This window comes from Cygnus atratus, chromosome 1 (genome assembly GCF_013377495.2).
Source record: "Cygnus atratus isolate AKBS03 ecotype Queensland, Australia chromosome 1, CAtr_DNAZoo_HiC_assembly, whole genome shotgun sequence".
NCBI lineage: Eukaryota > Metazoa > Chordata > Aves > Anseriformes > Anatidae > Cygnus > Cygnus atratus.
This window is the reverse complement of record NC_066362.1, coordinates 15,003,663-15,017,634: the sequence shown is the minus strand read 5'-3', so window position 1 is coordinate 15,017,634 and position 13,972 is coordinate 15,003,663. Positions and strand designations below refer to the sequence as shown.

The window sequence follows — 13,972 nt, the reverse complement described above, 5'->3', positions numbered from 1 at the left end:
TGGCTGAAAATATTTTTATTGGTCCTGCTTGAGTTAATACCATTCTGTATATAGCTTCATATATTTCTTATCTAGGTGTGACTTGAGGGTTTTTTTGGTTGTTTTTCAGTACTGTGGTCGAACTGTTTTGATGGGGCGTAGTTAACACTGTCACCAACTCTTTAAGTTTTTGTCAATATATTGCAAAATGTTTTGGCATTACTGAACTTTCCTAGAAAAATGCTTTTACTGTAGAAGTTGACTGCACTAAATTCTATCATAGAAATAGTGTTCCTGTCTGCTGGTTAGCTTATGGTCAGAATCTATTTTCTTGATTTAATATGCATTAAAAAAGCAAGAATAGTAATCTTGCATTATTTTTTTTAATGTAAGTAGATTTGCCCCTTTGATCAAGCATGCTAATACAACTAAAAATGTTTTTTATCATTTTTCATGAAATACTCTCCTTTTTAGATTCTTACAGAGAAGGGAAGCAGGAAGTTGTAATCACAGTCGTAGTCACAAGGGCAAAAGCTACTAAAGATAAAATGTACTTAATGTTTAGTGCCAACTATCCTGCCAGAAGGAGGAAACTATTTTCTTATGTGCAATATTTTGGAGGTATTGCAGCTGAAGGATTTACTTAAACATCAACCGTTTTGGAATTGCTGCATGGTGGAGAAATCAAATTCCCCATCCCTTCAAGGCCAGCTTCTTTCATACAATAATTCACTCTTCTGCTCTCTTGCTTGTTAAAGCATTCTCTCCTGCTGAATGGCTAGAAAAAAAGCATTTCGAGTTAACATTTAAAAACTTGGAATTCATCTTGGCCAGGAGGAAATATAATTGCTAAAAATTTAATGCTAAGATTTTCCAACTGAAAAAACAGCTTTTTGGTAACGAGAGATCTTGAAAATACCACAATAGGCACAAAACAATAACTTCTCTGTGGAGTTTTTCAAAGCACCCTTCAATCTATATGCATTATCTGTATCTGGACTACGTATTAACTTCACCCTTGGGTTGCTGAACATAATCCGATTAGAGAAGCCAGCCATGTGATGGATTTGTTTTTACAATATGGCTAGCCAGTGAATAGTTCAACAGATAATTGACCAACTAGCCATGGGCTATGACAGGGTCATACGAGAAGAAAAGATAACATAGCCTTTTTAGGCCTAGAGAGCAGGAATCACTGAGAAGAATACGTTTTATATAGAAGTTGGGCGAGAGTCTGTCATTCTGTTCTGTGAAGCATAACAAAATAACATGAATAAATCATGGAAAAGCAATGGGTTTGGAACAAAGTTAGCGGAAATGAGGCAGTCGTTAGGCCTTCTTCCATTCTAGCTCTCCCTTTTCAATGTGCGCACGCACTTCTTATTGCCTGTCCTCCAACAGGTCCTGAGGTCCTGTGATAACGATCATCTCACGTTAGTTGTGGTTGCACATTATTCCTTGGACACCTGATCTCTTACTGAATTTAACCTAGACGTACAAATTTTCAAATATGTAATTTTGGGAGAGAAATTTGTAAAAGAAACAAAAAATGCTACTCATCTTTACATATGTAACGCCCATTGAATGTGGATGCATTAAAGGCCTCGCACACACAACGGTACAAATACTGGCTCGCAGACAGCCAAAAGCAGCACTTGACCTGGAAAAGCTCACTGCAGTGCTTTGGAAGCTGTAGTTACATCTCACAACAAAAGCTGTTACAGCAGAACCACATTGCATGAGTCAACACTTGATGCAGCTTCAGGTGATGACAGGTGGCAAAATCACACAGTGATGTGTGCTCTGTCTTCTGCCCAACTGCAGCACCTTAAAACCAGCAGCTCTTCCAGAGCCTCCTGAGCCAGCGGTGCCATCCAGTTTGGTGCTCAGTGGAGGCACAAAACCTCTACAGAGGGCCTGAAGAAAGGACTGCAGCAGCAGAAAGATGCTGCAGCATCTCATTATATCATTGGATCCAGACAAATAGCTAAAATACAAGTGAAAACCACAATCTTTGTTGTTATGTGAGGTATAGTTTTTATTGGAGGGATTGGGTTATGACACGTAGCAGACTAGCACTGTAAATTTAAAAAAAAAAAAGTTTCTGTGGTTTATGTGCATTTTTACCACATCAGTTTTCACTCATTCCCACTCTTCGTGAGTCAATTTGAGATGGTATAGTATGCTGCAAAGCTTAAAAACATTTTTTTTTCCTTTGGCAACTAGTACTTCACGAATCAACCATCTGCTGCCATTAAATTTATCTAGCTCTAGCAATACTAATAATTCCCTACTGTGAATAAAGGTTGAAGATGAAGTAATAGAATTTTCTGAAGGAAATTTTCTTTAGTATTTAAGACTAAAAATGTTGATTTATGCAAACCACTAAATAAGTTCAAGAGAAATCATTGAAATTTGTTTTAATAAGGAACTGGTTAAGCTGTAGAAGGTTTCATTTACGTCTCATTACATCACGTTATGTTTCAGGAGAGAAACGATCATTTAAAACTTATTAAGCAGAATTATGTTCTGCTGTGCTGGGATCTCTTTGTCCTCCTGGGTACAGTTTGATCCGTGCTTCTCTGTTTCCCCGAGTCAGAACCGCATTTTGTTGCCTATTATCAAATTCTCTAAGGCACCTACAAGAATTATCTTCTCCCAAGTTCTTCGCAGCTACAAGCCCACGGCTCCCACCAGCAGAGGGACGCCGGCTCCTGCAGGATACCAGTTACTTGCAGCTGCCCCTGGCCAATTCCGGTGCCTGAAAAGAAGCTCTGAAGAAATCAGAGCTCCCATTTGTTTGTCGGGGTCTGCTGGGGTCTTGTATGATGATGCAGCAAATCCTATTTAATAAGCTCCTCTTGTTGGCCACTTGCTCCTGATCCTGTGCAGCAGGCTGGCCTCTCGGCTCCCACGGGTGCTCAGAAGCGTCCCAGGAGACCTGGGGAAACAACCCTGAGCTTGTGCTGAGCTTGGGCTGAGCTTCATCACTATTTAGGAGCTGGGGCACCTTCCTGCAGAAATCCAGGGGAGAAGCTGCCTGTCTTGTGGTTGTGCACTCCACATTGCTTGCTCTGTCTGAGAAAAGGCTGCAGTTGGAAAGAATAACAGTATTAAAGGCTTCACCCTAAATACTGTATTATTGCAAGTGCTTTAACACTACTTCAGCAACGTTACTTAAATGGGAAGTTGAGTGTACGGTGGTTTTTATCTGGTTACTTATTTTAGCTCTGATCCTTTGAAACATCTTAATTGTGCGTTGTGTGGAAATCGGTCTGAGTAGTCTTCCAAACTGGGGATTTAAAAAAATCTACACCAAGAACAAAATTGCATCCCTCTGTTGACTGACACTTCAGGAACACAAAAAATAGAGACTTAATCTGCGTCTGGATAAAATGACTTTGCCAAAGTTTGTTGTTGTTTTTTTTTCTTTTTGAACGGTGTTGTTTGGATTGTTGTGCATGTTGACTGAATTTTTGCCATGTAATGGTACCGAAGGGTTCAGCTGGGGATCTGGAGGTGAAATTATTCTTTCTCACTTCTGTGTCTTCACTGGTAGTGTAGATTTCTGTGACAGGAATTGAGTCTCATGTGAATGGCATAAAAACCGAGTGGAGTCTGGCTCTTGTTTGAAAAGGCAGGTGAACTCCTTAGTGCTTAAAGAACAGAAAGAGTTTAAAATTGCTTGTTTTTAAAGATGGATTCTGTAACTCGGAGGCTGAACAGGGAGCAGACAGTTGAGCAAGAAAATAATGCTCTTATGGATGCTTTTTTGTCTGATTCTGTATGACCCTGTAGCAATAGGTCCCAGCTGCCTGCCAGTCTACGTGGGTTTTGTGCTCTTGAATTTGGGGCCGAGGATTGAAGAATGAACTACTTTAATCTCATCCTTCGCCAAAGGAAAGGGTGACCAGCTGAAATATGTGTGCGCTCCTACTGCTTTTGTAATGGTTTGCAGAAACCTGCCTCGATTTGCTCTCTTCCCATTCTGAGCTCAGGCTATGTGGGACCTTGACATAAGTGCTTTATCTGGAAACTCATCACTGGCAAAATGAACCTGCTCAGGCCAACAAAGCTTCAGTTGCAGCAAGCTCACGAGAGCCCATCCTGTTCTCATCCAGGGAGAATAGCTGTTGTTTGCCATGGGGTGCTTACCGTGTTGCCAAAAATGAGCAGAAGTCCTGGCTTGGGCAGTGCAGTATGAAAGAACAGCTTCTTGTCTCAGAAGCAGCCACCAGCAAGAAACTGATGTCTTGGCCTGCAAGTCTGGGTTATTATTTAAAGGCAGACTACTTAAATGCTGAATTTTAGATTTGGGGACAATCTAACTCAAATTGAAATGTTTGTTTTTATAGATGGAGTTAGCAGTAGCACCGCTGTGTCGGCGAGTCTCTGACCTGGGAAAATCGTACAGGCAGCTGAGGTCGTTCAGGTGAGTTGCATCAGCTAACAACTGGTTGTATGACCAAACTGTATTTCAAAACTGATTTATTACCTTTTGATAGTTCTGACTGAACTGAGAGCTTTTTTGGCAACACCCACAAGCGAAGTAGAAATTTGTTAAAGTTCTTCTAAATTTTAAGCAGAGTGTAACTATGATTTAAAAGTCTTTGTCATGCAAATGATGGCCAAATGGTAACGTTTTGTGTTGCTTTCAGTGCTGCTGCTTTATGACAATGAGTTCTGTAGTTACCTTACATGCTCTCACTGAAATACAAAATTTACAGTCCTATGTTGTTTAATTAAAATACACAACTTTCTACATTTTTGCAAACCGAACCTTTGTTGAAAACCTGAGATGCAGACTAGTGGAAAAAAAACGAGGTGATTCTATCCTAACACAGTATTGCCACTGTATAGGTTATTATTCTAATGCATAAGATAAGCTTTTTCTTCCTTTCACAAGTATATTGTTGCGTTTTTCCAGACCGCTGCTGTTCCAGACCAGTGAGCATATTGCTAATAGCCCAGCTCTGGGAGAGGTTATTCCATTCAGCATTATTCTTCAGTTCTTATTTACAAGAGCACCACCGGAGTTAAAATCACCCTTCCAGGTAGTAAGATCAATCTGTCTTTGCTTAGCAGATGTCCTAAGGAGTTAGTAACTAATGTTACTGTTTAGTAGATGTCCTAAGTAACAAATGTTATTGTTTACCCTAGTTATTTTAGTTAAAAAAAAAAATAAATATTCAAGCTCATATTTTGTATGGCTTGATGGCTTTTGTTTTTATTGTGGCAAAGGTGTTATGGTCATTGATTTCATATTTTGATTGATTAACAGTATGAAAATGATAACCTGATTTTGAATGGGCTCTGAATTCTTTAATAGTCAGTTAGCTCGTAGAAGAAAATTGAGGTCTTATCCCAGACTGCAAATTGCAGTCAGATGTAGGAAATCTAGATGCAAACCACTGTCAGAACCAGGCAAATAGCTGATATAGGAGATCATCGCTGAGCTCCCAAAATAACATATTGGGCTGTTTCTGTTAAATTGTCTCTGACTTCTTAACTGATTCTGCATCACTGCAGTGTTAAGCGTGCCTCTTATTGCCTTCACTTATTTCTTCTTTGTTTCTGGAATTGTTGCATGTATGTCCTTGTCTGCATTTATGTGTAACTGGTATTTGTTTGTGTTTCCCTGTATCAGAGGGCTGAGTGGTCCATTGCGCGCTACTCCCAGTGGCTTGATGATCATCCATCTGAAAAGGACAGGCTTGCACTCATACGGTAAAAATCATGTTTCTTTCTTCTGTACTTTTATGACAATTGAGCAATAGCTTATCTGGACACCAGGGCTTGTCTTGAAAAGTAGAGAAGAGTGCGGTCGGTGACTTATCATAAATACTGTTACCCTCTCCCCACTCATGGGACGAGTTGCAAAATGGGAGAATAAGAACACCTTCCTGTCCCATATCCAAATCCTCCAGTGCCTTTGGAATGAGCACATAATCCTCTTCCACAAGAGGGAAGCCACACACAATGATGGTCCAAGTTAACACTGTATTTTAGCAAAACAGCCTCTCTCAACTATTGAAAAATCAAGGCTGCAGCCGTTCTGCCTTCTGTGTCAAGAAAGAGAGGCATTTAAAGCTTTAGCAATGAAAATATAGCTAGGAATTTTAAAATGCAAGAGCCTTGTTTGTAACTCCTGTAATATTATTCTTCAGCAACCAGCTGGGGATCTTTAGGAAGTGATAATTATGTCAGATTTATTAAAATCTTACTAGGGTAGATAACTTTATAGGTAAATACTATTTTGTGTCTTAAAATGTTAGGTGAAGTTGTGGAGAGTTTTGTTTTTCAAGACAAACTGATTTTTAAAATAAATTAGAGGGAACATCAGTGCTCTATGAACATTACAGAGCAAGCACAAGGATCCTCTGGATTCAAGGCTTGGATGATCATTTGGCTCCTAATGGCCTAATTTTTCCAGCCACCTTCTCCGTGTCCCAACCCAGCCTAGGTGTTACACACTTGAGTGGTGCAGGAGAGGTTGTCACACAGAGCTGTACCGAGCTTGATCAGCTCTGTCCTTGCACTTCTGTGCATGGTTGTGGTCAGCTTTTGCTGAGATTGTAAAAAAAAAAAAAAAAAAAAAAAAAAAAAACCTCTTAAGTTCCAGCCAGCAGTGGTTGTATTTGAGAAAATAGACTATTATCTGTCTACATTTTCAAAGCACACAACCAAAAGGAGTCTGCTATAAATATTTATATATCTATGATTTATAGTTCTTGAAGCAGATAGCATGATACAGCCCAGTACGATGCTGCTTGGGCCAATTACAGAAATGCTAGCTGATCACCAGTAGATGTTAGTGGGATTTATTTCTGGAATATTAAAATACAAACTGTGTTTCTTCACATGTGTATTAAAAGAGTATTTTTTGAAAATCTTGCAAGTCATTAGTTTAATTTGATTACAAAATTATAGGTTTCTTGAATCTCAAGCTATGGCATCTTTCATTACAGGGAATGGATAATAGGTATAGTACTGATAGAGCTATATATGTAACAGGTATTAATATTTTTATTGTAATCTCTGTCCTGATAGTGCTGGCAAAGCTGATGATTTCAGATACATTAGAGAAAGTGAGGAAAGAAGATCATATGAGAACTGATGGGATTTAGGTCTTTTCAATCCCTTTATACAAATTTGAGATTGCCATCCTTAAACTACAATACATGATTGTCTTTGCTCACAATTAAACTTCATTCAGATTGATTCAGTTAACGGGCTTGCTGGTGGTCATGTTCAGACACTGATAAATTGCTCTGACCACGGGGGTATTAATACACCTGGAAGAAGGCTTTTAGGCAGAGAGAGCATCTTCCATTAGACCAACTAGTGTAGTCGGAAAACTTAGGCTTGTCAGTTCAGAATCCCTTATTCATTTTGCATGAGGTGCCTCTATAAAAATGCTTACACTCTGTAATCCCAAGAGCAGGTTGCTGCAAGGTTCTCACTTGAGCATTTTATGGTGGGACTGTGGTCTTCTTGCTTTGTGCCATGGAGGGTTTGGACGTTGCTTGAACATCCTCACCCTCAGGGCATGGAGGGGGCAGCTTTGAAGAGCTGCCTTTCCCAAGTGCCTCTGGAGCTCTCCAGGGGCTCTTCCCTATTCCTGATATGCCATGGGATGCTGTACCTCCTGCCTCTTTGCTGAGCTGCATGAATGAACATCCCTGGATTTGTCGAGCAGCTCTCTCCCTGCGGGCAGTGTGTCCAGGATCTCCCGTACGTCCAGGACCAGGCAGATCAACGGGGGCCAGCTGGCCGACTGCTTGAGCCCGGTGGGCACAGGGCACGGGTCTGCAGTGCAGGGGCCGGTAACTTCTGTGTGCCTGGCCGTGTGCGCTCACCTGTTTGTCATCTCTTGTCATGCCTTAGTCACTTCTAAGTAGGCTGCTTACCCGTCCGTGAGGCAGGCAAGCTAACCAGCCGCTTGTGTGACCATCTGTTTCACTCACACTCTCTATATTTTCCTTAATATTACATCAGAAGATTTCTGAGCTATTCTGTACTGTGTGCCTCATGTGAACTTAAGCTGAACTGCAGGCATCTTGCTGATCTCTCTAGTATTTTTATCTCTCGCCCTCTTCAAGCCTTTTCGAACTGCGGTTGTTCAGCCTTGGACCTCGTCTGCTTTGGGCTCTCAGATCACTGCATTGCTTCAAGAAATTATCCTTATGTTTGGTGCAGCCTCACAAATGGGAATTTTCTGCAGCTTCAGTTTATAACAACTGTGCAATTACTCTGGGGGCCTGCTTCTCAGATATTAATTCACATGTTATCAGAATCTTTACAGCTTAATATTAAAGCTAATTGCAGTTTTCCTTCTGCTTGGCAGATCTTAAATGCCTGCTATGCAGCATGGTGTTAATGCTGTGAATTAGGAGCATTCTGAGCATTTTTGTGCATTTCTGTCTGCTTGTGTTTGGCACGAAGGGTGGGAATTACCTGGCCAGGGATGTATTAGCTCGCCTCCCTTTATAGCCAGCAGAGAACTGGGCACTGCCAGGGCTGATTCATCTCCTCCCGAAGCAGGTACCTAAAATAGGTCAGCTGCGTTGTGTCCTGGAAGCTCCATTTTCTCTGCTCCATGGAGGGGGAGCAGGCAGGAACACAGGAGCCCTCTCGGGCAGACGGCTGCCCTGTGGGCATTTACAGCCAGGTGAGATGGCCGTGCTGCAGGCGTCGTCCCAGAGCCGGTGTTGAAAGGAGCACTTTTGCAAGCAGTCAGGGCACTTTCTTTTGCTTTCTTCTTTCCCTTCTTTCCCTATTTAACTCAGCCCATCTCCCACAAGAGAAACATTTCTGTTACACGTGGCAGCGTTTGAGCCAGCCTGAAGGACAGTTCATGGGTAAATTCTTCTTCCAGCTCACCTCTTCCCATTGCAGTGAACAGCAGAGTTCATTTCACAAGGAGCTGATATCCCGAGCAGCTCTGACTACTGACCTGCCAGGGGGCAGAGTTGGGGACCACCCTGAAATAAGCTCCTGGAAGCTGGCTTCAGCCCTGCTAGGTGCAGGGGCACGATGGTTTTGTTGCAAACATCAGCACCAGGCTGCATTTCTGCTCTCATCGACGTGCAGCGAGCAAGGGGCAGCCGCTTCGTGTGGCTTTGCTTGCTGCCTGCAAAGGGGTGCGCCCACCCACGTCCCCGGCCAGCACCTGCCTGTCCATAAAAGTGCTCCGAGTCAGTTATTTTCGGTCATTAAACAAAAATCACAGTTCCACCAAGCTCTTCGTTAGGGAATTTTCAACAAACAGCGATGTCGCCGTTGCGCTATAGGTGGTGCTGTCAGATTTTACTGTTTGGTTTTCCAGTAACTTGTGTAGTGCCCGATCAAATGGATGTGGTGTCAGACAGGTGTGCTCTCTCACAGCACATCTTCCACTTTCCTCTTTGACTTAACTCTGCAGAGCAAACAGGATTTTAACAGCACGCTAAGGAAAAGTCTGCCCCACTGACTGGGACCTGGGTCCACGGGGCCTTGCAGCAGCACCGAGCAAAGAGAAGGGCCCTGCCTCAGCTCGCAGCTGCCATCAGGCTCCATTCGACTGAAGCAGAGCCCAGGAGGGCAGCACCGGTATTCACAATGCTGTATAAAATTAGCTAATTAATTAGAGTAATTCCAAATGATATGCATTAAGATCCCTTTAAGAGGGATCAAAAAGCCCAAATCATAGGTTGTTTTTTTTTTCCCCTTTTTGCTGTAGATATAAATCTCCATGCGTTGAAATAACATTTTAAAAAAGAACTATCTGGGTCTTATATAATCAGCTTGTCCTGATTTCCAAGAAAGCTCATGTTTTTGCTCAAGCAAGTGAAGTAATTTAATAAGTGCTTTAAAATCCTTTTCCGTATGTGGGAGGGTATCTTAAACTTAGATTTTTTTTTTCCTTACTTCTTATGGCATTTTTAATGAAGCATTAATATATGCAGAACAGCCCACCAAGCCTCTTTCCATAGCTCCCTTCTACAAACAATGTTTGTAATGTATACCATAGCTTGTCGTTTAAAATAGAAACAGATTGCCGAACAGGTTTTATGTCCTTTATTAGACTGGAAGATGCTGAATTTAGGGCATTATTTAGTCTAATCCCTTCAAGAGTATGTTTTGTGTATTACATAAACAGGGTTTCTTCCATCTTCTTAAACATCGGTAATATAACTATAAATTCCATCTTTTTCCATGAAAACAGCTGCGATCTCTTCTGTGCTGCAGACTCGATGATACCATTTTCACCCTTGATGCTGTTTATTTCCCATCATTACTTATGCACAAGCGTTTTTACAGTGTCCTCTACAGGAGCAAGTCTATCTTTTGTAATACAGATATTTTAAATGGTAAAATGGTGCATCTGAATCGGATGCTGTGCTGCCAGCATGGTTTACAAAAGCTTGTTTGATCTAGGACCAGTGAAGTGTGCAAAAATAGCATATAAAATATGCATTTCAGGCGTTAACGTTGCTATTAAACACATTTATCTCCGAAACAAGACAGCCATGTAGGCATCTCAGCAGCTTCAGCGAAGCACATTGCTGAAGGGTTTCCACCTCAGCCAGCCTGAGCTGCAGTCTGGCTGTGTTGCAGCCAACACGGTGCTTTGCCCTAAGCATCTTCCTGCAGTGTCTGTGTTTCTGTATGTCGTAGTCCCGAAATCCCTCTCAAGATTACAAGATTAGGTAGCTGTCTTCAGAGAAACTAAATTCCCATCCAAAACGTACTTCTGAAATCACGTCCACTTGGTGACCATGTGTGCTGTTACCTCTCCCAGCTCCTTTTCCCTTGCACTTCTAAAGCTACCTCCCTGTTACTCCCTGGACTTTGAATACCCATTCTCCCAGGATTCATAATTTCTGCCATTTTACTGCCCGTACCTTTCCTTACCAGGGATCCTGTCCCTAAAGGGAGGGACAGGCTTCCTGCCACATCACCATCGTGTCCTTGCCATGGGCAGTGATGCTGAGGAGAGTTTTCTGAGCTGCTGAGGGCTCGATGGCTGGCTGATCAGTTGTTGTTCCGTGGTCACCACGTAGGGAATGGAGCTCCAGGTCACAGCAACTGCAGCAGCTTTTCATCCTCTCGCTCTGGCTCTGGCTGCTGTCGTACACCATGTGGGAGGCAGACTGCTGCTCTGCCTCCATGGACACGTGAAGTAGGTAGTTCCCCAGGCTAGTTTTGCTCTGGAGGTCCCCATGTCCTCTGCTGGGCTGTAGGTGTTTCTCCTTGACTTGTGAATTCCTTTGGCACTGCAGTTCCCATGCGTTGTTCACCACAGGGTTGCAGTGCAATCCCCACCATGGGGAGATGTGGCACGTGCAAGATAACCTTCAAAAGCTGAAAGCTGACAAGTCAAGGAAGCCTGACATAAATGTTAAATTTGGTGAAAAGTTGGTGCTCACCATGCCTTTGTCTTGGATTGGGCCATTAACAAAACTCTGAGAAGAACTCAGCTTCTGTTTTAGAGTTCCATCCAATTCCTAGTTCTGAATTGCACTTTAACTGCTCCTGAGCATTTAAATACTTCTGTTGGAGATGCAAAGACGGGACATGGGAAAATAGTGAACGCATATAGTCTCAGAGTACTGAGAAGGCTTTTGTTTTCATTATTCAGTGTAGACCTGTACAAGGTATGTTTTAGGAAAATGCCTGAGAATTTATGTTGTAGTGTTGATGGAGTGGTAATTACTGTTTGTCTTTTGGGTGGAAAAGAATTAGTTAAGATGTTCCTGGGCTGATGATACTGCTGAAGTTTGACTTTGTCTCTGAAACAAGGCAGCAAAGCCCCAGTAAAAGAGAAAGCCCAACAAGAGCTGATGAAGATCGGCGTCTGTCAGCTCTTTGTGTGCTGGGGAAGGAGAAGGGACTGGGCAGCTCTGAGCCTGACCAACCTCCAGAAACAGTTCACAAACAGTTCCTTTAGCCGCTTTTTGAGTTCTGAAGTGACAGCACCTGCCAATGCTGCCGTTCATTCTGCCAGGTAAATCAGATTCTTTTGAGAAAGGAAAGAAAAAAGGCCAAAGCTGCTGGAGGGGGTGACGGCAAGGCTCGTACTGGTGTTTGGCACTTGGATGAGCCTAAATCTCGTCCCCTCCTGTTTGATCTGATGGGAACAACAGTCTGGCTAAGGATTATCAAGGGCTGACAGTGAGTGGTTTTGGGCACTGCTCGTAGGGTAGAGCTGCTTCTCCCTTTCATCTGAAGTATCTGGTTATCTCTGTCATCTTTTTCAAGGTTTTTGTTGTTGTTGTTTTGGGTTTTTTTTGAGCAAGGAGATGATCAAAGTCAGAAAGGGGCAGCAGTGTTACCATCTGGACAGTGATGCCATCCCACAATTTCACCAAGAGGTGTCAGAGCTTTCTAAGTTAAGCAGGTCAATATGTTTTTGTTTTTTTGTTTTTCTCCTATTTGCAGCTTTCGATGACTTCAAAACTATTTGGGACCAACAAACTTTGGGGAGTGTATAGAGGCAAAGACAGGGGCACTGGTGAGTGGGAGGGGAGGAAGATCTGCAAGATGAATAGCTGACAGCTACAGTAAGAAAATTGCCACAGAAATTTCTCAACTTAAGTATAGGGGACTATTTGTTGTAGAAAGTAACTAAAATCTAACGTGTTGAATGATTACTGCTGACCTGAGCAGAACTGTGATTACACGTCTGACTCTTCTGAAGCATCTCCCTTCATCACGATAGGATCCTTGAGCCTTCCCTGCCTGTGCCTCCCGCTTGCTGTTCAGCCTGCTCCTCACATGCCGTGCCTGTGCCCCTCAGAGCCACCAGAGGCCCGTTGATCTAAAAAGCACTTAGCCTGCTGTCCCTTCCCCCTAGTCCCAGCTTCTCTTGGGATTTAAAGCTTACCTGAAGATGTGGCTGAGCTCTGCAGTCTCTCTGGCTGATGGCCTTTGCTGGGAGCAAGGCGAGCTGCATGTGGAGCACTCACGGGCTGCAGCTAGCGGTTCTGCAGTTGTTGCTGCTGTCCCTGTAGACCCTGTGATGCCCCAGGAGACCAGCAGGAAGAGCAGGCTGAAAGCTTTCAGGGAGCTGACCGAGGGCAGAACGCTTTATTTCGGCTAGAGAAAATGTTCTTTCCCTGCCTTTCCAATTGTGAAGGGGGGGTAACTTTGTTCTTGGTGTGTGTTATGTGCAAAAAAAATGCAAAGCAGCTCTTCAGAGTGTGTTGGTACCAGGTGTAGACCACGCAGTGGTAACTCACTAGTAAACTGTTAGTACAGGTGAAGAGCTCTCAAGTGCATCCAGGCCAGCAGCAGGGCCTGTTTCTTCACTCAGTCACTGCAGCCTTCTGAAACCTCTTGACTCTCTCCAGTAATCCCATCCATCCTCCTGTCACCTTGGTCTTGGACAACGAGCCCTGGGCTTCAGCACAGGGGACCTGCAGCCCAGCGGCTCCGTCTGACGGGGCTGCGGCGGGTGGTGGCAGCGCCTCGTGCCCTACTGCTGCCTTCCCAGCCTGTGCTCAGCAGCAGGTAGGCCAGGCCCCAGGTTCCTTGCACACGCATTTGAACGCTTGGCTCTCCCTGTGTCAGACTCCCATAGTGTGACAGGCTAGGCAGTTTGGCTGCAGATGTGTGCATTTGTGAGCCGCTTGCGTGCACCCTGTGGCTGTGCGGGTCCCAAGTCTCTGCGTGGCGCTGACGTGGGGGCACCCCGGGATCAGCCCGCAGGGCCGGGCTCTCGTCGTGCCCACCGGCTACTCAGAGCCCAAAGCTCGGACTCGTCTCTCCCCGAGACTGAGTGCAGGCTCTTGGCCTCAGGAACGCAGCCCGCTTGCTGACTCAACTTTGCTGAAGATTTCCAGCAAAGCTCTGACGTGGGTGATTTTTAATTTTCGCTCAGGCAGTTCAGAGGCCTTGCTGCGTTAGTGATGCTGTCACTCAGAGGCAACGAAGTGTGTTATGCACCCCCCCCCCCCCCCCCCCCCCCCCGCCCACTTCGTCCTACCAACTTCTCTGTTTGCTGAGCTCA

The 13,972-nt window shown here is 43.8% G+C and overlaps 1 protein-coding gene across 1 annotated transcript in view; it reads left to right on the top strand.

Moving 5' to 3' along the window:
* The window catches only part of COG5 (component of oligomeric golgi complex 5), a 186,423-nt gene that overhangs the window by 170,154 nt on the left and 2,297 nt on the right, over positions 1 to 13,972 (top strand). Inside the window, exons 19-21 of the mRNA XM_035549477.2 lie at positions 4,335 to 4,411; positions 4,907 to 5,033; positions 5,627 to 5,706. Coding sequence (XP_035405370.1) covers positions 4,335 to 4,411; positions 4,907 to 5,033; positions 5,627 to 5,706 — 284 coding nt within the window. The remainder of the gene's footprint in view (positions 1 to 4,334; positions 4,412 to 4,906; positions 5,034 to 5,626; positions 5,707 to 13,972) is intronic.